The sequence below is a fragment of the Mustelus asterias genome, chromosome 29 (genome assembly GCF_964213995.1).
Source record: "Mustelus asterias chromosome 29, sMusAst1.hap1.1, whole genome shotgun sequence".
NCBI lineage: Eukaryota > Metazoa > Chordata > Chondrichthyes > Carcharhiniformes > Triakidae > Mustelus > Mustelus asterias.
This window is the reverse complement of record NC_135829.1, coordinates 22,286,973-22,311,309: the sequence shown is the minus strand read 5'-3', so window position 1 is coordinate 22,311,309 and position 24,337 is coordinate 22,286,973. Positions and strand designations below refer to the sequence as shown.

The 24,337-nt window shown below is 48.6% G+C and overlaps 1 protein-coding gene across 3 annotated transcripts in view; it reads left to right on the top strand.

Moving 5' to 3' along the window:
• The window catches only part of LOC144480581 (nuclear receptor ROR-alpha A), a 184,142-nt gene that overhangs the window by 120,264 nt on the left and 39,541 nt on the right, over positions 1–24,337 (top strand). For all 3 annotated transcript variants that reach the window (XM_078200194.1, XM_078200192.1, XM_078200193.1), the window contains 2 exons: positions 149–234; positions 22,378–22,519. In XM_078200194.1, coding sequence (XP_078056320.1) covers positions 149–234; positions 22,378–22,519 — 228 coding nt within the window. The remainder of the gene's footprint in view (positions 1–148; positions 235–22,377; positions 22,520–24,337) is intronic.

Here is a 24,337-nt window from a genome sequence, read left to right as displayed (position 1 = left end):
TAAGTTCAGAAAGCCAGCGTCTTATGCTTTGCAATGCAGTTTTAATATGGACAATCTTCAGCATCTTATTTGATCGTGCTTTTGAGAATGCTTTACGGGACAAAGAAAGTACAATGTGATTAAACACTTGCTTTGTTTTTGGTTCCAGCTCAAATTGAAATTATCCCATGCAAGATCTGTGGAGATAAATCATCGGGAATCCATTACGGTGTCATTACTTGCGAAGGCTGCAAGGTAGGTGACATCTAACTGTTTGTACAGAACACTCAGGAAATGGGCGCTGATAAAGGAAAGGTTGCGCAGCTAAGGATATGGATTTTCAAAAATGCTCTTGATGAAGTGCACATAGTAGGGTTGCTGGTGAAACAGAGGCACGTACAGGTCCAAAGGAGCACATTGATAGCAAATCATTTATATGGTACTTCGCTACTAGTGAGGAACATCTGGAGTGTTGTTATTGTTGTGAGACAAAGGACACAGCAGTCAATTTGCAAAACAGCAAGTTCCCATCGAGAACAATGAGATATTCAGGGTTAATGATGTGGTTTGATTGATAAATGTTGGCCATGATAGTTTTAAGTTTAAGTTCTTTTAAAGTTTATTTATTAGTGTCACAAATAGGCTTATATTAACACTGCAGTGAAGTTACTGTGAAAGTCCCCTAATCGCCACACTCCGGCGCCCGCGAGGGTGTTAGGAATGGGTTAACTGCAACCTTCCACTTTAGACCTAATTTGTATGTTAATTGTTTAATAATACTCACCGGGATATATAACGGGGTTATAGGTGGCACTGGGTGTTGAGTGTGTGTATGTGGAGTTGTAAAAGAGAATAAAGTGAGACTGGACTGCAACTGGGAGGCTTAACATCGGGTACACTGAGGGAGAATTTAGCATGGCCAATGCACCTAACCAGCATGTCTTTCAGACTGTGGGAAGCAACCGGAGCACCCGGAAGAAACGCACGCAGACACGGGGAGAACGTGCAGACTCCACACAGATAGTAACCCAAGGCCGGGAATCGAACCCGTGTCCCTGTCGTTGTGAGGCAGCAGTGCTAACCACTGGGAGGGGAGATCTAATAGAGGTGTACAAGATTATGAATGGGATAGATAGGGTGAACGGTGGGAAGCTTTTTCCCAGATCAGAAGTGACGATCACGAGGGGTCACGGGCTCAAGGTGAGAGGGGCGAAGTATAACTCAGATATTAGAGGGATGTTTTTTACACAGAGGGTGGTGGGGGCCTGGAATGCGCTGCCAAGTAGGGTGGTGGAGGCAGACACGCTGACATCGTTTAAGACTTACCTGGATAGTCAAATGAGCAGCCTGGGAATGGAGGGATACAAACGATTGGTCTAGTTGGACCAAGGAGCGGCACAGGCTTGGAGGGCCGAAGGGCCTGTTTCCTGTGCTGTACTGTTCTTTGTCCTTTGTTGTTCTTTGTTCACTGTGCCATCGTACCCCCCTCAACTGGAACTGAGGTAAAGTGTTGACCTGGTGAGGGGCTTCAGGGTCTCCTCCTGTTACAAGATACCTATGTTCAATTAAACTGCAAGTCAGTTGCTTTAAAAAGAAATATTAAAGGTATGGGGAACAACGTATAGGATTAGTTGAGGTAACTGATGCTGAAAATACGTAACCAGAATTGCTGGATTGGCCTCCCAAACAGACTCCATGAAGCAAATCTTACACCAAGAATTTCCATCATTCAAAACTGAAAGACTTTTAAACATTTAAATAAGATATTTCAATACATTCTTCGGACATGGGCGTTGCTGACTGGTCAACATTTATTGCCCATCCCTAGTTGCCTGAGGGAAATTGAGAGTCAACCACATTGCTGTTGATCTGCTGTCACGTGTAGGCCAGACCAGGTAAGGATGGCAGATTTCCTTCCCTAAAGGTCATTAATGAACCAGATGGGTTTTTCCGACAATTGACAATGGTTTCATGGTCATCAGTAGATTCTTAATTCCAGATACCTTTTTATTGAATTCAAATTTCACCATCTGCCGTGGCGGGATTCGAACCCGGGTCCCCAGAATATTAGCTGAGTTTCTGGATTAACAGTCTCGCGATAATACCACTAGGCCATCGCCTCTCCATTTATTCCAATAGTCCAATCATTCCTAATTTCTGCTTTCCTTTGTGAATTATTTTGCTCAATTCAGATTGGCAATTCCATTTATGAGTTCAAAATGTCTGAATTATTGTCAGATAGTTTGAATTGTCAGTGGGGTGCATTTGATAATCTTCTATTTTGTGCTTCGAATCCCGCCACGGCAGATGGTGGAATTTGAATTCAATAAAAAATATCTGAATCTACTGATGACCATGAAACCATTGTCGATTGTCAGAAAAACCCATCTGGTTCACTTATGTCCTTTAGGGAAGAAAATCTGCCATCCTTACCCGGTCTGGCCTACATGTGACTCCAGAGCCACAGCAATGTGGGTGACTCTCAACTGCCCTCCAAGGGCAACTGGGAATGGGACATAAATGCTGGGGAGGGTGCAAGCCCAGCATGTTCCCTCTACGGTGATAGATAGGAGTAACAAGCCCAGAGAACCATGAGTGACCAGAGACATTCAGGATACAATGAGAAGAAAAAGAAATTATTTTAAAAAGTATAAGGGCAGGAAATCAGTGGTGGCATTAGCGAGGTATAGAAAGTGCAGGGCAGACCTTAAGAAAGCAATCAGGAATGCAAAGAGGGGATGTGCTGGTTAGGTGGATTGACCATGCTCATAGAAATAGAAACCCTACAGTGCAGAAAGAGGCCATTCGGCCCATCGAGTCTGCACCGACCACAATCCCACCCAGGCCCTACTCCCACATCCCTACACATTTACCCGCTAATCCCTCTAACCTACGCATCTCAGGACACTAAGGGGCAATTTTAGCCTGGCCAATCAACCTAACCCGCACATCTTTGGACTGGGCTAAATTGCCCTTAGTGTCAGGGGGTTACGGTAAATAAGTGGGGTTACGGGGATAAGGCCTGGTTGGCATTGTGGTCGGTGCAGTCTTGATGGGCTGAATAGCCTCCTTATGCACTGTAGGGATTTTATGATTCTACATGAGAAAGCTCTGGCTGGTAAAAGTAGGGCAAATCCCAAGATATTTTGTAAGTATATCAGTGGGAAGAGGATAACCAGGGAAAGAGTAGGGCCCATTAGGGACCAAGGTGGCAATCAGTGGGTGAAGCCAGAGGACATTGGTAGAGTGTTGAATAAATACTTCACACCCGTCTTCACCCAAGAGAATGAGGATAATGGTATGGAATTCAGGGAGAGAGACTGTGAGGTTCTTGAACAAATTGACATAGAGAAAAACACAGTATTGGAGGTGTTGGCAGCCTTAAAAGTGCATAAATCTCTAGGTCCAGATGTATTGTGTCCCAGGCTGCTGCGGGAGGCAAGGCAAGAGATTGCAGGGACTCTGACCTAAATGTTCAATTCCTCTCTGGCCACGGCGGAGGTGCCGGACGACTGGAGAACAGCTAATGTGGTTCCGCTATTTAAGAAGGGTTGTAGAGATAAACCAGGGAACTACGGACCAGTGAATCTCACGTCATTGGTAGGCAAACTATTAGAGAAACTTCTGAAGGAGGGCATCGAACTCCACTTGGAGAGGCAAAGCTTGATCAGGGATAATCAGCATGTCTTCATCAGAGGGAGGTCATGCCCAACAAATTTGATTGAGTTTTTTGAGGAGTGACCAGGTGTGTAGACAAGGGCAGTGCAGTGGATGTGGTTTATATGGATTTCAGCAAAGCCTTTGACAAGGGAGACTTGTAAAGAAGGCAAATTGCACATGGGATACAGGGTAATTTGATAAAGTGGATTCAAAATCGGCTCAGTTATAGGAGAGAGAGGGTGATGACAGACGGCTGCTTTAGTGACTGGAAGCCAGTGTCCAGTGGCGTACCACAGGGATCTGTGTTGGGTCCCCTATTATTCTTCATTTATATAAATGACATTGATGACTATGTGGGGGTGTAGGGTTAATGAGTTTGCGGATGACACAAAGATTGGACGGGTAGGTCACAGTGAGGCGGAGTGTCTTAGGCTACAGGAAGATATAGACTGAATGGTGAAATGGACAGGTAAGCGGCAGATGGAATTTAACCCTGAGGTGACACACTTTGGAAGGAGTAATTTGACAAGAAAGTATTCAATGAATGGTAGGACACGAGGAGGTTCTGTGGAGCAAAGGGACCTTGGCGTGTTTGTACACAGATCTCTGGAATTGGAAGGGCGTGTTAGTAGGGTGGTGAAAAAGGCATATGGGAAACTTGCCTTTATCAATTGATTAATATATTACAAAAGCAGGGAGGTCATGTTGGAGTTGTATAGAACTTTGGTGAGGCTACAGCTGGAGTACTGTGTGCAGTTCTGGTCGCTACATTATAGGAAGGATGTGATTGCACTGAAGGGGGTGCAGAGGAGATTCACCAGGATGCTGTCTGGGATGGAACATTGAAGTTATGGAGAGAGGTTGGATAGGCTTGGGTTGTTTTCATTGGAGCAGAGAAGACTGAGGGGCGACCTGATCAAGGTGTACAAGATTATAGGGATGTGGACAGGGTGGAGAGGGAGCAGCTATTCCCCTTTGTTGAAGGGTCAGTAACGAGGGGGACACAGGTTCAAGGTGAGGGACAGGAGGTTTAGGGGGGATGTGAGGAAAAACATTTTACCCAGAGGGTGGTGACGGTCTGGAATGCGCTGCCTGGGAGGGTGGTGGAGGCGGGTTGCCTCACATCCCAGGGGATTTTCGCAGTAACTTCATTGCAGTGTTAATGTAAGCCTACTTGTGACACTAATAAATAAACTTTAAAACTTTAAATCCTTTAAAAAGTCCCTGGATGAGCACTTGGCACATGATAACATTCAAGGCTATGGGCCAAGTGCTGGTAAATGGGATTAGGTGGGAGTTCAGGTGTTTCTAATGTGTCGGTGCGGATTTAATGGGCTGAAGGGCCTCTTCTGTGCTGTATGATTCTATGATTAAATTAGCCATCGTTACTTGATGTGCCGGGACTGAGAATTTCCCCTCTTCCACACGTTTCAAGAAGGTGGTGTAAGGAAAACAAGTTTAAAGTTTCCACAAGTGCTTAAACAATGATTACACTTCCCATATCCTCCTGTGGACCACCTTGCTCCCATTGGGATAGCTTCCACTGAGAGATTGAAATTGGAAACCATGCCAATGTAATCCATTTGAGCAGAACATGAATGACTTCCTATAGAAACCACCAACAAATATTTAAGAGGAAGGTCAGACACGCTGGCCGGATAAAGTTCTCCAATCTTGACAGGACTGCAGTCTAAATGACACGGCAAATACAGAACTGCACACTTCAACTCATTCTGTTTCATTTACTTCAAACCGCACACTCTCCATCCTTGTTCAAGTCATAAGGAGAAAGCTTGCGAAATGATTTTGCAACATTGCTGATTCACTGTGATTCATGTCTTCCTGGGCTTGGTGTCAAACTCAGTTTCAGCCGGAGACCAGTGGAATTTCAAGACCATTATGAATTATAACTGGCGAACTGTGGGTAATTTATCGAGTTGGATTCCCATCTGCATGCTTTAAGACACAGCTATTTTTCACCAACTCAAATTGGAAGAAACACTCTGGGCACGATTTTATGGCCTCGCTCAAGCAAGATGGGAAATTCCCGCCCGAGGTCAACGGACATTTCCGTTGTCGGCCCCTGGAATACCGTGGCGGGAAGGCACTGGAATTCCAACATTTCTCTCTCAACTTGTGTAGCAGAGTGTGGCGCAGCGGAAGCATGCTTGGCCTACAGCCCAGAGGTCGATGGATCGAAACCATTCTCCACTATATCGTTTAGAATACATGTTGGCACAATGCTTAGCACTGCTGTCTTATAGCACCAGGGACCTGGGTTTGATTCTAGCCTCAGGTGTCTGTCATTTGTCTACACGATTATGAGGGGCATGGACAGAGTGGGTAGTCAGAAGCTTTTTCCCTAGGGTGGAAGAGTCAATTACGAGGGGGCATTGGTTTAAGGTGTGAGGGGCAAGGTTTAAAGGGGATGCACGAGACAAGTTTTTTACACAGAGGGTGGTGGGTGCCTGGAGCTCGCTGCCGGGGGAGGTCGCAGAAGCAGATACGATAGTGACTTTTAAGGGGCGTCTTGACAAGTACATGAATAGAACATAGAACATTACAGTGCAGTTCAGGCCTTTCGGCCCTCAATGTTGCGCCGACCTGTGAAACCAATCTAAAGACCATCTAACCTACACTATTCCAATATCATCCATATGTTTATCCAATGACCCTTTAAATGCCCTTAATGTTGACGAGTCCACGACTGTTGCAGGCAGCGCATTCCACGCCCTTACTACTCTCTGAGTAAAGAACCTACCTCTGACATCTGTCCTATATCTATCACCCCTCAATTTAAAGCTATGTCCCCTCGTGCTAGCAATCACCATCCGAGGAAATAGGATGGGAATACAGGGATATGGTCCCCGGAAGGGTAGGGGGTTTTAGTTCAGTCAGGCAGCATGGTCGGTGCAGGCTTGGAGAGAATCATAGAATCATAGAAACCCTACAGTACAGAAAGAGGCCATTCGGCCCATCGAGTCTGCACCGACCATAATCCCACCCAGGCCCTACCCCCATATCTCTGCATATTTTACTCGCTAATCCCTCTAATCTACACATCCCAGGACACTAAGGGGCAATTTTAGCATAGCCAATCAACCTAACCCGCACATCTTTGGACTGTGAGAGGAAACTGGAGCACCCGGAGGAAACCCACGCAGACACGAGGAGAATGTGCAAACTCCACACAGACAGTGACCCAAGCCAGGAATCGAACCCAGGTCCCTGGAGCTGTGAAGCAGCAGTGCTAACCACTGTGCTACCGTGCCGAAGGGCCTGTTTCCTGTGCTGTAATTTTCTTTGTTCTTACTGGGAGAGAGTTTGATTCTTGCATAACTCATATAAGATTCTTATATTGGAGGTGCTGCCTCACAGTGGGAGTGGCACAGTGGTTAGCACTGCTGCCTCACAGTGCCAGGTACCTGGGTTCAATTCCGGCCTTGGGTAACTGTTTGTATGGAGTTTGCACGTTCTCCCCGTGTCTGTGTAGGTTTCCTCCGGGTGCTCCGATTTTCTCCCACACTCCAAAGATGTGCGGATTAGGTGGATTGGCCATGTTAAATTGTCCCTAGTGTCAGGGGGATTAGCAAGGTAAATACATGGAGTTAGAAACATAGAAACATAGAAAAACTACAGCACAAACAGGCCCTTCGTCCCACAAGTTGTGCCGAACACATCCCTACCTTCTCGACCTACCTATAACCCTCCATCCTATTAAGCTCCATGTAATCACCCAGGAGTCTCTTAAAAGACCCGATTGAGTTTGCCTCCACCACTACTGACGGCAGCCGATTCCACTCGCCCACCACCCTCTGTGTGAAAAACTTCCCCCTAACATCTCCCCTGTACCTACCCCCCAGCACCTTAAACCTGTGTCCTCTCGTAGCAGACATTTCCACCCTGGGAAAAAGCCTCTGAGAGTCCACCCGATCTATGCCTCTCAACATCTTATACACCTCTATTAGGTCTCCTCTCATCCTACGTCTCTCCAAGGAGAAAAGACCGAGCTCCCTCAGCCTATCCTCATAAGGCATTCCACTCAATCCAGGCAACATCCTTGTAAATCTCCTCTGCACCCTTTCAATCTTTTCCATCCTTCCTATAGTGAGGCGACCAGAACTGAGCACAGTACTCCAAGTGGGGTCTGACGAGGGTCTTATAAAGCTGCATCATTATCCCCGGACTCCTAAACTCAATCCCTCGATTGATAAAGGCCAGCACACCATACGCCTTCTTAACCACCTCCTCCACCTGTGGAGCCGATTTTAGAGTCCTATGGACCCGGACCCCAAGGTCCTTCTGATCCTCTACAGTACTAAGGGACTAGGGATAGTTGTCAGTGCAGGTTCGATGGGCTGAAATGGCCTCCTTCTGCACTGTAGTGATTCTATGACCACTTGTTTCTCATGGTCACTGTCCCATTGTAGCAGTCTCTTTAACAGAGGGGTGCATGCACATTCTGCAGTCCAATTTCCATTGAATTTTGAGGGTATGCTCTGGAAATGAAATCAAAAATTGCTGCCAATGCATGGTGGCCTCTTAAGGGTTTCTTTAAAATAAAATTAATGCATTCAAGGTTCTGCAACTGAAAAGTGAGGCTAACCTTCCCTCTCTCTGGTTCTGTCTGTCTTGGGGATCAAAGGTTGGAGAGTGGGGTTGAGAAGCTTATCAGCCATGATTGAATGACGGAGCAGACTCGATGGGCCTATGCTCCTATATCTTATGGTCTTATGTACTGTTCTAGATCTTTCCAGACTGAACACGTGTCTTCCTTTTGACATTGTTTCCCCAAAATCTTTGTTGATGTTTGGGTTCTATTGCTGCATGTGACTCAGCCCCCCCTCTGTCACCAGCTTTGGAGCAGTGATTTTTTTTAACTACTTAAGTCTTTCTGCAGTGTGGGCCAATGATTTTTCTCTTGTTCCACTGGGTTTCTGTAATTCTCTTTTGGGTGTTTGCAGTGTGGATCAACCACCCCGTCGCAGTTTCCTTTGTGGTATTTATAAAGAATAGGCTTACAGACCACAACGGTATGAGCAAACATGAGCTTTATTGGAAAGATGTTTAGTCTACATCACGTGAAAAGTCTCTTAAAGTTTTTAAAGTTTATTTATTAGTGTCACAAGTAGGCTTACATCAACACTGCAATGAAGTTACTGTGAAAATCCCCTAGTCGCCACACTCCGCTGCCTGTTCGGGTACACTGAGGGATGGCCAATGCACCCAACCAACAGGTCTTTCGTACTGTGGGAGGAAGCCGGAGCGCCCAGAGGAAACACACGCAGACATGGGAATAATGTGCAAACTCTGCACAGTCACCCAAGCTGGGAATTGAACCTGGGTCCCTGACGCTGTGAGGCAACAGTGCTAACCACTGTGCCAGCATGCCGTGTTAGTGGTACCACCACAGATAAGCTAAAGAGAGAAAAGCTGGCATTTATGCAGCTCTATTCACCACCTCGGGACATCCCAGGGTGCTTTGCAACTAATGAAGTCCTTTTGAAGTATACCCACCATTTGTGAGTTAGGAAACATGGCAGTCAATTTGCACACAGCAAGATCCCACACGCAGCAATGGAAAAGTTACCAGATAATCTGATGCTTGTGATGGAGACTGGGGGGTAAATATTGTCCTGGGCACCACGGAGAGCTCCCCGAATAGCTGACAATAGCACCACAATGTCACATCTGACAATGCTGCACTCCCTCAGCACTGTACTGGAGAGTCAGTTTGTGTGTTGGTATTTGGGGATGGCACCCAGATCTACTATCATCTGACTCGGAGGGGTCATGCTATCCAAGGCCGACACCTAACTAGCGAAACGAAATGAGCAAAAAGTAAATTTGAAAAGGATGTTAGCAAGAACCGCAAAATAATCATGAAACCTGGTGGTGGAGATAAAGTGAGGCAGGATGATACAAACTTGAGTGGGAGGGTGAGCTGTGAGGAGGATGCAGAGATGCTTCAGCATGATTTGGACAGGCTGAGTGTGTGGGCATGTGTACAGCAGGTGCAGTGTAATGTGGATAAATGTGAGGTTATCCACTTTGGTGGCAATAACAGGAAGATTGATTATTACTCGACTGGGTGTAAATAGAGAGAGGTGGATACGTAACAAGACCTTGGTATCCTCGTGCATCAGTCGCTGAAAGTAAGCGCGTCGGTACAGCAGGCAGTAAAGAAGGCAAATGGTATGTTGGCCTTCATTGCGAGAGGATTTGAGTACGGGGATAGGGATGTTTTACTGCAATTGTATAGGGCGTTGGTGAAGCCACACCTGGAGTATTGTGTGCAGTTTTAGTGTCCTTATCTGAGAAGGAGCTCCTTGCTATTGAGGGAGTGTAGTGAAGCTTTATCAGTCTGATTCCTGGGATGGCAGGTCTATCATATGAGGAGAGACAAGTCGGTTAGGATTGTATTCACTGGAGTTTCGAAGAGTGAGAGGGGATCTCATAGAAACTTATAAAATTCTAACAGGGTTAGACAAGGTGGATTCAGAAAGAATGTTCCCAATAGTGGGGGAGTCCAGAATTAGGGGTCACAGTTTGAGGATAAGGGGCAAACCTTTTAGAACTGAGGTGAGGAGAAATTTCTTCACCCAGAGGGTGGTGAATGTGTGGAATTCACTACCACAGAAAGTAGTTGAGGCCAAAACATTGTCTGATTTCAGGAAGAAATTCGATATAGCTCTTGGGGCTAAAGGATCAAGGGATATGGGGGGTAGTGGGAGATCCGGATATTGAATTTAATGATCAGCCATGATCAAAATGAATGGCGGAGCAGGCTCGAGGGGCTGAATGGCCTCCTCCTGCTTCTAGTTTCTATGTTTCTACAGCGGGTGGGAGTGCTACTGATCAGAGAGTCAGGTCAGCCTGCTAGAAGCAGAAGCGTCAATGGGGTGAATGAAGCTTTTGTGTGCTTTTCAGTCCTGGGAGGAAGGATGCACAATATCCTGAGATGTTGTTACTGTATCAACACCGGGATTTAATACAAGCAGAAGGATTTAGTGAGGCGTGTTGCTGAAGATGAGTAGAGTTGATAAATCACTCCACAATACTCAGAGTAAACCAGGCCGCTTGTCATGGACTATTTTCCTGCAAACACACAAGCAGTACGGTGTAGAAACAGCTTGGCAACTGTCAGCAACTTTACTCCTCATTAAACAGCCAGCGACTCACTAATTCAAACATATGGGCCTATTGGGGCGGGTCTGTGTGATAATTCACTCTATGGGCGGGACTTTCCAGCCACACCCGCCCCAAAACCGGAAACTCCTGCCCGAGGTCAACAGACCATGGTCCGTGTCCCGCCCACTACAATTCCCATGGCTGGCGGGATGGGAAAATCCCCCCCTTAGTGTCAGTGCATTTAGCTAATATTACCAATCTACCAAACAAAGTCATATTTGAACCCATCGTTTTTTCTTTGTAGTTTGAGTTGGTGCCCAGTGGTGGCACAGTGGTTAGCACTGCTGCCTCATAACACCAGTGTGGTGACCCACTGTAGCTACGTATTATATGCCTGGACACACCCCTGCTGCGCCTGACCCGAGACTCCTCCATTTCCATCTGATCGAGGTATCCCCTCTGCCTCAGTCTGGACCAGGCTAGCTACAAGGGTGTGTTCCTGTTCTGTGTGATTAAAAGCCTGTTTTATTTCACACTCGCTATAGTCCTCGTGAATTGATGGTGCATCAATTTTAATCACAAAGAAAACAAAAATCATAGGATGGAACAAATTTTGAAGCCCGACAAGTTAGACCTGGACCCTCAAGCTGTGGGAGCTTCCAACAGCTTCGATCACTGGCTGAGGTGCTTTGAAGCCTTCCTCGAAGCCTCCGCTGTCGTCCAGTCCGAATCGGACAAGCTACACGTGCTCCACGCCAGCTAAGTAGTGGCACCACTACATAGCTGGCAAACGATTCACTTTGCTCACTGACCAACGTTCTGTGGCTTTTATGTTCAACAACGCGCAGAGGGGCAAGATTAAGAACGATAAGATACTGACGTGGAGGATTGAGCTCTCCACCTACAATTATGAAATCTTATACCGGCCCGGGAAGCTCAATGAGCCTCCGGACGCTCTGTCTCATGGAACATGTGCCAGCGCACAAGTGAACCAGCTACAGACTCTCCACGATGACCACTGTCACCCGGGAGTCACCAGGCTCTACTATTTTATTAAGGCCCATAACCTGCCCTATTCTGTTGAGGATGTCCGGTCTATAACCAGACACTGCCAGGTCTGCGCGGAGTGTAAGCCGCACTTCTATCGGCCGGACAGAGCAACCTCATCAAAGCCACCCGCCCCTTTGAACGCCTCAGTATTGATTTCAAAGGGCCCCTCCCCTCTTCTGACCCCAACATCTATTTCCTCAACGTTATAGATGAGTACTCCCGATTCCCTTTCACCATTCCCTGCCCGGATATGACTTCAGGCACGGTCAGCACGGCGTCTTCACCCTGTTCGGTTTCCCTAGCGACATCCATAGCGACCGGGGATCCTCCTTCATGAGTGATGAGCTGCGTCAGTACCTGTTCTCTAAAGGCATAGCCTTGAGTAGGACCACCAGCTACAACCCCAGGGGAAACGGACAGGTAGAGAGGGAGAATGCGACAGTCTGGAAGGCCGTTTTACTAGCGCTACGGTCTAAAGGTCTTCCAGTCACCCGCTGGCAAGAGGCACTGCACTCAATTAGGTCACTCCTGTGTACGGCTACCAATGCCACCCCCCATGAGCAGATGTTTGCTTTCCCTAGGAAGTCCTCCTCAGGGATCTCACTACCGTCGTGGCTGACATACCCAGGCCCAGTTCTGCTCCGGAGGCATGTGCGGCCCCATAAGTCGGACCCCCTGGTCGAAAGAGTCCAGCTCCTCAATGCCAACCCCCAATATGCCTATGTGGCATACTCCGATGGGCGGGAGGACACGGTCTCTATCCGGGACCTGGCGCCTGCGGGTGCCCTGGAGCCCACTATGCCCCTCTACCCCACATCCCTAGACCCCACTATGACCCTCCACCCCACATCCCTAGACCCCTCTGTTGTTCAGGTAGCACCATGTCCGCTTACTTCTCTGTCCCCCGTGTGCAGCTCGCCTGAGCCCTCGGAGTCACCACGTAGTACCCGATCGGAAGGGACGATGGCGGACTCGAGCGGATTCACCCTGCCACCTGAAACAACACCACAACCGGTACTACAGTGGTCGCAGCGGCGGATCAAACTGCCCGACAGGCTGAACCTGTGAGGTGTCGATGTCTTGCTTCAGCCGTGACTTTTGTATATATTCTGTGACTTTGTATATATTGTTCCACCCATCTCACCCCCGCCGGACTCTTTTTTTTTAAACAGGGGGTGAATGTGGTGACCCACTGTAACTACGTATTATATGCCTGGACACACCCCTGCTGTGCCTGACCCGAGACTCCTCCCTTTCCACCTGATCGAGGTATAAAGGTAACGGTTCCTCCCCTCTGCCTCAGTCTGGACCAGGCTAGCTACAAGGGTGTGTTCCAGTTGGCTGATTGGCCACGCTAAATTGACCCTAGTGTCAGGGGGATTGGCAGAATAGATATGCGGCCTACAGGGATAGGGCCTGGGTGGGATTGTGGTCGGTACAGACTCAATGGGCCGAATGGCCTCCTTCTGCACTGTAGGGATTCTATTCTATTGGCTCAGATGGCCAGTGCTCAATTTTCTGCATGCTGATTGGCTGCCTCTGAAGTAATGTCAACTAATCCCACCAACCCCTTCGAAAGTCTAGAAGTTCAGTCCAGTTGGTTAGTAGATGCAGGGTTCCTGATGTTCAATTAGCCCACTGAAGGTGATTTTTTTTAAGTTCAAAGTTTATTTATCAGTGTCACAAGTTAACACTGCATTAACACTGCAATGAAGTAACAGTGAAAATCCCCGAGTCACCACACTCCGACGCCTGTTCGGGTACACTGAGGGAGAATTTAGCATGGCCAATGCACCCTAACCAGCACGTCTTTCGGACTGTGGGAGGAAACCGGAACACCCGGAGGAAACTCACACAGACACGGGGAGAACGTGCAAACTCCACATAGACAGTGACCCAACGCAGGAATGACGTGAATCCACAACAATGTGGTTCTATCAAAGCACCTTGAGCTACCTTACTCCATAAAAGGTCTTATCGATGGATGTTGATGTAGGCTGCCATTTTAACAGTGTCTTAAGCTCCAGCATGTGTCCAGGATCCCTCTGCTCTGACCAATGCTGCTTATGTGCCTCCACATGTCGCCAGAGGAAGCTGTCTAACCCTCCTCCAAGTGCCAGTGTCAGTGGTACTCATAGAACCCCTACAGTGCAGAAGGAGGCCATTTGGCCCAAGTCTGCACCAAATCTCTGACAGAGCATTTTACCCAGGCCTTATCCCTGTAATCCCACACATTTAACCCGCTAGGCCTTCAACTTACACATCTTTGGACACTAAGGAGCAATTTACCACGGCCAATCCACCTAACCTGCATATCTTGGACTGTGGGAGGAAACTGGAGCACCCGGAGGAAACCCACGCAGACATGGGGTGAACTTGCAAACTCCACACAGACAGTGACCCAAGCCGGGAATTGAACCCGGTGCTAACCACTGTGCCAGCATGCCGTGTTTGTGGTACCACTACAGATAAGCTAAAGAGAGAAAAACTGGCATTTATGCTGCTGTATTCACCACCTTGGGACATCCCAGAGTGCTTTGCAACTACTGAAGTCCTTTTGAAGTATACCCGCCATTTGTGATTTAGAAAACATGGCAGCCAATTTGCACACAGCAAGATCCCACATACAGCAATGCAAAAGTTACCAGATATTATGATACTTGTGATGGCGGCTGGGGGGTAAATATTGTCCAGGGCACCAGGGAGAACTCCCCAAATAGCTGAAAATAGCATCACAATGCCACCTTCAACAGTGGTGTCCTTATCTGAGGAAGGATGCCCTTGCTATAGAGGGAGTACAGTGAAGGTTTACCAGGCTGATTCCTGGGATGGCAGGTCTGTCATATGAGGAGAGACTAATATTAATTGGAGTTTAGAAGAATGAGAGGGGATCTCATAGAAACTTATAAAATTCTAACAGGGTTAGACAGGGTGGATTCAGAAAGAATGTTCCCGATGGTGGGGGAGTCCAGAACTAGGTGTCACAGTTTGAGGATAAGGGATAAACCTTTTAGAACTGAGATGAGGAGAAATTTCTTCCCCCAGAGGGTGGTGAATGTGTGGAATTCACTACCACAGGATGTAGTTGAGGCCAAAACGTTGTCTGATTTCAAGAAGAAATTAGATATAGCTCTTGGGGCTAAAGGGATCAAGGGATATGGGAGGGAGGGGGGATCCGGATATTGAATTCAATGATCAGCCATGATCAAAATGAACGGCGGAGCAGGTTTGAAGCCTACCCCTGCTTCTAGTTTCTATGTTTCCACAGTGGGTGGGAGTGCTACTGATCAGAGAGTCAGGTCAGCCTGCTAGAAGAGAAGCGTCAATGGGGTGAATGAAGCTTTTGTGTGCTTTTCAGTCCTGGGAGGAAGGATGCACAATGTCCTGAGATATTGTTACTGTATCAACACCGGGATTTAATACAAGCAGAAGGATTTAGTGAGGCATGTTGCTGAGGATGAGTAGAGTTGATAAATCGCTCCACAATACTCAGAGTAAACCAGGCCGCTTGCCATGGACTATTTTCCTGCAAACACACAAGCAGTACGGTGTAGAAACAGCTTGGCAACTGTCAGCAACTTTACTCCTCATTAAACAGCCAGCGACTCACTAATTTGAACATATGGGCCTATTGGGGCGGGTCTGTGTGATAATTCACTCTATGGGTGGGATTTTCCAGCCACACTCGCCCCAAAACTGGAAACTCCTGCCCGAGGTCAACAGACCATGGTCCGTGTCCCACCCACTACAATTCCCATGGCTGGCGGGATGGGAAAATCCCCCCCTTAGAGTCAGTGCATTTAGCTAATATTACCAATCTACCAAAGTCAATCTTGAACCCATCTTTTTTGTAGTTCTGAGTTGGTGCCCAGACTATTGGCTCAGATGGCCAGTGCTCAGTTTTCTTTATGCTGATTGGCTGTCTCTGAAGTAATGTCAACCAATTCCACTGACCCCTTCCAAAGTCTGGTCGTTCAGTCCGGTTAGTTAGCACATACATGGTTCCTGATCTTTCGTCAGAGCTGACAAAGGGTCATCAAGACTCAAAGCTTTTGCTCTATTCTCTCCCCTCAGATACTGTCAGACCTGTCGAGACATTCCAGCATTTTCTGTTTTTGTTTTGGATTCCAACATCGTAGTTTTCTTTTATCACAGGGTTCCTGATATTCCATTACCCTGATGGAGGTCATTTCTTTAAGTTTAAGTTTATTTATTAGTGTCACAAGTAGGCGTATGTTAACACTGCAATGAAGTTACTGTGAAAATCCCCTAGTCACCACACTGCGGCGCCTGCCCAGGTACACTGAGGGAGAACTTAGCATGGCCAATGTATCTGAATAGCACGTCTTTTGGACTGTGGGAGGAAACCGGAACACCCGGAGGAAATCCACACTGACATGAGGAGAATGTGCAGACTCCGCACAGACAGTGACCCAAGCCGGGAATCGAACCCGGGTCCCTGGCGCTGTGAGGCAGCAGTGCTAATCACTGTGCCACCGTGCCTCCTTTTTCACGGCAGGAACATTGCTGTGCTGCCTGTTCATTTGACTGATTGTAGTTAACAGCCAGCAGGTCACACTCCCTTTAGGCCTTAATCTCCGAACTGGCTCAGAGGAGCGTAGCCATGTTTCCTCAGGAGTGGGAATGAGAGCAGGCAGCCATGGAGTGTGTGGTGAACCATCGTTGGTTACCACTGTGGGGTTATTCCAATGTTACTGTTGGGTTAGGGTGTTGCCACTTTGGGGGTTGTTATAATGTTGTTGGGTTAGGGTGTTTACACTGTGGGATTAATATACCTGTGGTGGATGTTGTTATGGCACATCCCGGTCGGGCCCCGCCTCCTGGGGAGAGGTATAAGACCCTCTGCTCAGGCGGGACCCCTCCAGTCTGGAATGGTGTACTCGTGTTTAGATAGTTCCATTGTTTGTCAATAAAAGCCTTCAATCGCTGAAGCCTTGTACCTCGTGCTTGATTGTCGCGCATCAATTTTATTGACAAACACAAAACTCTCGACAGTAAAGAGAGTATGGAGCAAATGCTGAAACCAGAGCGGCTGACGCTGGACCCACGTGCGGTCGGTGCCGTGAACACCTTCGACCACTGGTTGAAGTGTTTCGAGGACTACCTGGCAGCCTCTGCAGCAGTTACTACGGACGACGACAAACTCCAGGTCCTCCACGCGAGGGTAAGCGACACGGTCTATCTTGCGATTCGTGCGGCCACCACTTACCCGAGGGCCATCGAGCTCTTGAAGAAACGATACACGAGACCACCCAACGAGATTCACGCTCGTTACCTCCTCGCTACACGACGTCGGCAGTCGGGCGAAACTATGGAGGACTACGCCAATGAGCTCTTGCAGCTTGCCAGGGGCTGCGACTGCAAAGATGTGTCGGCTGAGCAATATATGTACGACCTCGCCCGAGATGCGTTCGTAGCAGGGGTAGGGTCCTCGTACATCCGGCTTAAGCTATTAGAGAAAGGGAACCTCAACTTGACCCAAGCGATGGAGATGGCTGAGATGCTGGAGGCAGCGTCGAAAAGCTTGGCTCTGTACCCCGAAGACCACGCGGAGACAACGTGGCAGGAGCAAGCTCAAATCCCTCCTCGCCCCACGGGCTCGCGCTCCCATATCGACCCGACGACGGCGGCAGCTCCAGGCGGCCAGCGATGCTATTTTTGCGGAGGAGCCAAGCATCCACGGCAACAGTGTCCAGCAAGAACGGCGATCTGCAGTCAGTGCGGTAAAAAGGGGCACTATGCTAAAGTTTGCAGGTCGAAGCCCAAGAACGGCAGTGCAGCCTGTGACCCTCCAGAGCGGAGACAATCTCCTTCGACGTCGCAGTACCCGCGAGGCCCGACCACGTGCGAATCCAGGATGGCGCCATCGTGGCTGACGGAGGAGGAGGATGACCACCAGGAGTCGCTACGCTTGGCGCCCTCACCCACGTGCGATTCATGGGGGCGGCCATCATGGTCGACGATGACCAGGAGCGACCAGCAGGGGTCCTCAGTATCAACCTCGGCTGCCTGCAGTGACGCCCGGGGGCCAACGGTGGCGTCGATCTCTCTGGACCAGACAAAGCATCACAGGCTCGACAGTTCGATGATGAACATCAAGGTAAATGGTCGTACTGTGTATTGTCTGTTTGACAGTGGGAGCACCGAGAGTTTTATTCACCCTGACACTGCAAAAAGGTGTGGACTCCGGGTTCTACCTGCCAAACAGACAATTTCTATGGCATCACGGTCCCGGTCTGTACCGATCCAAGGACGTTGTATGGTAACCCTAGAGGTGCAGGGCACAATTTACGAGCGATACAGGCTCCTTGTGTTGCCGCACCTTTGCGCGCCAATTCTCCTCGGACTAAACTTTATGGTCCACCTGAAGAGTGTGATCCTACAGTACGGTGGGCCACTCCCTTCACTGGCAGTAGGGAATCAGCCGCAGCCTCCAAATTGCCCAAAGCGCCCCGCATGCAATCTTTCCACACTGAAGATCACCACACCTTCTTTATTTAAGAATCTGGTACCAGGCTGCAAGCCGATCGCTACTAAAAGTAGGCATTACAGCGCTGAAGACCGGATCTTTATCAGATCTGAGGTTCAGCGGCTCCTCAAAGAAGGGATCATACAGCCAAGTGCTAGTCCGTGGAGAGCGCAGGTCGTGGTGGTTAAAAGCGGGAACAAACCCCGGATGGTCATCGACTACAGTCAGACCATTAACCGTTATACGCAGCTGGATGCGTATCCTCTCCCGCGCATATCTGATATGGTCAATCAGATTGCGCAGTACCGGGTGTTCTCCACCATAGACCTTAAGTCCGCCTACCACCAACTCCCCATCCGCCCAGAGGACCAACAATACACGGCTTTTGAGGCGGATGGTCGTCTATATCAGTTTCTTAGGGTTCCATTTGGTGTCACCAATGGGGTCTCGGTCTTCCAGCGTGCTATGGACCGAATGGTGGACCAGAACGGGTTGCGGGCTACCTTCCCGTACCTGGATAACGTCACCATCTGCGGCCATGACCAGCAGGACCATGACACGAATCTCCAAAACTTTCTGCGCACTGCATCTCACCTGAATCTGACCTATAACAGGGAGAAGTGCGTATTCCGTACGCGCAGGTTAGCTATCCTTGGATACGTGGTGGAAAACGGGGTCATCGGCCCTGATCCAGACCGTATGCGCCCCCTTACTGAACTGCCCTTGCCCGCTAGCACAAAAGCACTGAGGAGATGCCTCGGCTTCTTTTCTTATTATGCGCAGTGGGTCCCCAACTAAGCGGACAAAGCCCGTCCGCTCATCAAGTCCACGACCTTCCCACTCACGCCGGAGGCCCAATTGGCCTTCAAGGCTTTGAAAAGCGACATTGCGAAAGCCACGATGCACGCGGTGGATGAATCCATCCCTTTTCAGGTGGAAAGTGATGCATCGGATTTCGCCCTGGCCGCCACACTAAACCAGGCAGGCAGGCCCGTCGCGTTTTTTTCCCGCACCCTTCAAGGTCCCGAAATTCGGCATTCAGCGGTGGAGAAGGAGGCTCAGGCCATTGTGGAGGCCATCAGACACTGGCGCCATTACCTGGCGGGGAAGCGGTTCACCCTGATCACGGATCAACGATCCGTGGCGTTTATGTTCAGTAATACGCAGAGGGGCAAGATCAAGAATGATAAGATCTTGCGGTGGAGAATTGAGCTCTCCACCTATAATTACGATATTATGTATCGTCCAGGGAAGCTCAATGAGCCCTCGGATGCCCTCTCGCGCGGAACATGCGCTATCATGCAGGAGGACCGCTTGAAGGCCCTCCACAATGACCTGTGCCATCCTGGAGTCACTCGACTCTACCACTTCATAAAAGCCCGCAACCTGCCCTACTCGGTGGAGGATGTCAGGTCAGTAACGAGAAGCTGTCGGATTTGCGCGGAATGCAAACCGCACTTTTATCGACCGGACCGGGCACAATTGGTCAAGGCCACTCGCCCCTTCGAGAGGCTGAGTGTGGATTTTAAGGGCCCCCTTCCCTCAACGGACCGGAATGTCTATTTTCTCAATATCATAGATGAATACTCCCGGTTCCCGTTTGTTGTCCCCTGTGCGGACACGTCGACTGCCACAGTGATTAAGGCATTCATTGATCTTTTTACCCTGTTCGGGTACCCCTGCTACATACATAGCAACAGGGGCTCGTCGTTCATGAGTAACGACTTGAGGCAATTCCTGCTCTCATACGGGATTGCCTCTAGTAGAACCACGAGCTACAACCCTAGGGGTAACGGACAGGTGGAGAGGGAGAATGCTACAGTCTGGAAGGCTGTCCTATTGGCGCTGAAGTCCAGGGGCCTTCCAGTCTCCCGTTGGCAGGAGGTCCTTCCAAATGCGCTTCATTCCATTCGCTCCCTCCTGTGTACGGCAACCAATGCTACTCCCCACGAGAGGATGTTCTCATTCCCTCGGAAGTCGTCCTCGGGGATCTCCTTACCAGCCTGGTTGACGTACCCAGGACCCGTCCTTCTGCGGCGACATGTGAGGGCCCGCAAGTCCGACCCCTTGGTCGAACCGGTCCAACTCCTCCACGCCAACCCTCAGTATGCCTATGTGGCATATCCTGACGGGCGAGAGGACACGGTCTCGATTCGAGACCTGGCGCCCGCAGGGGACGTAGCAACTCCTGTCGCTCCTATACCCCCCGTCACAAACCCCCTTTCACTTCTTTCTTCCCCAGACGTGGCGCGGTCAGCACCGGGACCAGTGCATAACAGTTATACTCCCATGTACAGCTTGCCTGAGACTCGGAGATCGGCGCCACCACAGAAGGTTCCAGGATCCCCTGCACCACTGCCTCACCAGGGTCAACCGGCCCGGGAGTCCTCGAGGGGACAGCCGGACGCTGTTTTGGAGAGAACGCCACCGCAAGCACCTGCTCCGGTGTCGCAACCGGTGTTGAGGAGATCACAGCGACGGTGCGGTCCTCCAGACCGTCTGGACTTGTGAATTTTGTATATATGTGACCTGTTTTCGCACCCCGCCGGCCTTTGTTTTTAAAGGAGGGGTGAATGTGGTGAACCATCGTTGGTTACCACTGTGGGGTTATTCCAATGTTACTGTTGGGTTAGGGTGTTGCCACTGTGGGGTTGTTATAATGTTGTTGGGTTAGGGTGTTTACACTGTGGGATTAATATACCTGTGGTGGATGCTGTTATGGCACATCCCGGTCGGGCCCCGCCTCCTAGGGAGAGGTATAAGACCCTCTGCTCAGGCAGGACCCCTCCAGTCTGGAGTGGTGTACTCGTGTTTAGATAGTTCCATTGTTTGTCAATAAAAGCCTTCAATCGCTGAAGCCTTGTACCTCGTGCTTGATTGTCGCGCATCAGAGTGTCATCCCCTGAGTCCGGTGTCAAGGACCTGGCTACAGTCCCGCAAAAATGTTAAATGATCAGGACCTGAGTGGCCAAAATCAGTCAGTGACTGCCTCTTCCATTGCCACCTCCTCACCACCGCGCCACCAACCTCACTGCTCCAAATCCCAATCGCTCACCAGGCAATATGACAGATTTATGCCCAACATTTGGATTCTCCGCTCCACCCTCGCACAAAAAGCTCGGGAAACCGGTTATTAACTGGTCCGTCTTTAAGAAAAAGTGATAGCAAGAAAGGACTCAGCAGAAGGTTACACCCTGAGTTGGGCACACAGATGATTTTGATTTGATTTGATTTGTTATTGTCACATGTATTAGCAAAAAGTGAAAAGTATTGTTTCTTGCGCACTATACAGACAAAGCATACCGTTCATAGAGAAGGAAAAGAGAGAGTGCAGAATGTAGTGTTACAGTCATAGCTCGGGTGTAAAGAAAGATCAACTTAATACGAAGTAAGTCCATTCAAAAGTCTGACAGCAACAGGGAAGAATCTGTTCTTGAATCGGTTGGTACGTGACCTCAGACTTTTGTACCTTTTCCTGCAGAAGAAGGTGGAAGAGAGAATGTCCGGGGTGCGTGGGGTCCTTGATTATGCCGGCTGCTTTTCCGAGGCAGCGGGAAGCGTAGACAGAGTCAATGGATGAGAGGCTGGTTTGATTGATGGATTGGTCTACATTCGCGACCCTTTGTAGTTTCTTGCGGTTTTGGGCAGAGCAGGAATGGAGATGGTAACTGAAGTAGATATGCCATTAAGTAGTAATGATACAGGGAATGCTGGCAATTACTTCAAATTACCCCAGGAGGATAGCTTCACTGTGGGAAAAGTAAATGTAAATGAACCTGGGGAAAATCTTCTTTGCTCAGCGAGTGAGGAGGTGTACTTTAACCAAGGAGTGTGAAGAACTAATTTTAGGTACAAATCGGTGTCACAGTTGGAGAGTACTGGAAGGGTGGGTGCTGCTTTGAAGGGCCGAGTGTCCTTTCCCCGGTCCCAGACTGTTCCTGTACTCGGCAACGCACGTTGTCTCCACAAAGTTTAGGGAACGGGGCTCAGTTTGTTCAGTAGAGAAATTTAAAGCCAGGCCTTGGAGTGACGCCGTGTCTGACGTGAACATTTTGTTTGTACTGAAGGGGTTCTTCAGGAGAAGTCAGCAAAGCAACGCCACGTACTCATGCCCTCGGCAAAAGAACTGCCTGATCGACCGGACGAGCCGGAATCGGTGCCAGCACTGCCGGTTACAGAAGTGTTTGACAGTGGGAATGTCACGGGATGGTAAGCTGTCTGCAGTTACTGTGTGTTATCCATGGTGTATTTATTCTACCTTACTGATCGCGTTTTATATACATTTGGTTGTTTAAACACAGGGGCCACATTCTCTATTTGCCGTTAAATGCCATGGCGGCAAAGTGGCACAGTGATTAGCGCTGCTGCCTCAAAGCACCAGGGACCCGGGTTCAATTCCGGCCTCAGGTCACTGTCTGTGCGGAATCTGCACATTCTCCCCGTGTCTGCATGGGTTTCCTCCGGGTGCTCCAGTTTCCTCCCTCACTCCAAAGATGTGTGGGTTAGGTGGATTGGCCGTGCTAAATTGCCCCTTAGTGTCAGGTGGTAAATGCATGGGGTATGAGGATGGTTTGATTGTGATTGGTGCAGATGTGATGGGCTGAATGGCCTTGATCAGCACTGTAGGGATTCTATGGTAACAATAAATTGGTGAGCAAGGCCAAGTGGACACTGCAACACACACTTTGCCACATTGCCAAACGTTGCTTTTATTCTGAAATAGTTTGAGCAAAACTACTGAACAAAAAATGTCAGGAAAGTTCCATCTGGAGAACAGCTGGAGGGAGGAGAAAGAACAGAGGAGGAGAGTATTCGTCCTGAACTCAATCAATATGCGTGAGTTATGTGTAGGCGGTACAGCGCCAGGGGCCCAGGTTCAATTCCGGCTTTCCGTCACTGTCTGTGTGGAGTTTGTACATTCTCCCCGCGCCTGTGTGGGTTTCCTCCCACACTCCACAGATGTGCAGATTAGGTGGATTGGCCATGCTAAATTGCCTCTTACTGTCTCAAGATGTGTAGGTTAGGTAAATTAGCCAAGGTGGATTGCCCCTTAGTGTCCAGAGATCTGTAGGTTAGATGAATTAGCCATGCTAAATTGCCCCTTTGTGTAAAACGATGTGTGGTTAGGTGGATTAACTGTGGTAAATGCATGGGGTTACGGAGATAGGGCGGGGGGAGGGCCTGGATGGGCTGCTCTTTTGGAGAGATGGTGCAGACTCAATGGGCTGAATGGCCTCATTCTGCACTGTAGGGATTTTTTGGTGATATAAAAAGATGTTGAACTAGTTGTTACTATTGTTAAAAATGTAACTCGATGTAACGATGCACAGGATCGTTTAAACATTGCTGGTAAAAATATTATTTTTCAGGATTTTTTTAATCACATTTTTTTCCTTCAAGCAGGTATTTAGGAATAAGTAATGCTTGTATGTTGCATTTTAAAACAAAGTAATTTTGGATACTTTAACAAGTTATAGTGTACAGTTACTGAAATATATGTTGTATATTGATATACTGATTTATTGTATATGGACATTGAAATTTAGACTGTATATTGTCCAATGTGTGCAGGAGGGTTTCCTGACGCAGTATGTAGATTTTTTTTTAATATACTTTTCCAATTCAATCAAATCAAGTCCAATTCAGAGTCTCAACAAGTTGAGACATTTCAGATCCAAGCTGACAAGACAGGGCAAGCGACCAAACCACCCTGTCCTGGGCCTGATCTACATGAGCCAAGCTGATTGGAGGAGGGGGAGGTTTCCTCCTCCAAGGCTTGATCTCATTTGCATCTCAGCCAAAAGGCCGAGATGCCGCTTTAAAAAATTGCTTCATATGAATATGAAGCTTAAATACAAGCCAATGACCTCAACCAAGTGCAGCATCCTCTCCATACCACACTTGATCTTAGCCAAAAGGTCGAGATATGTAGAAAGGCCAACAAAAGGCGAGGCCACATTGGATTTGGTACTGGGTAATGAACCAGGCCAGGTGTTAGATTTGGAGGTAGGTGAACACTTTGGTGAT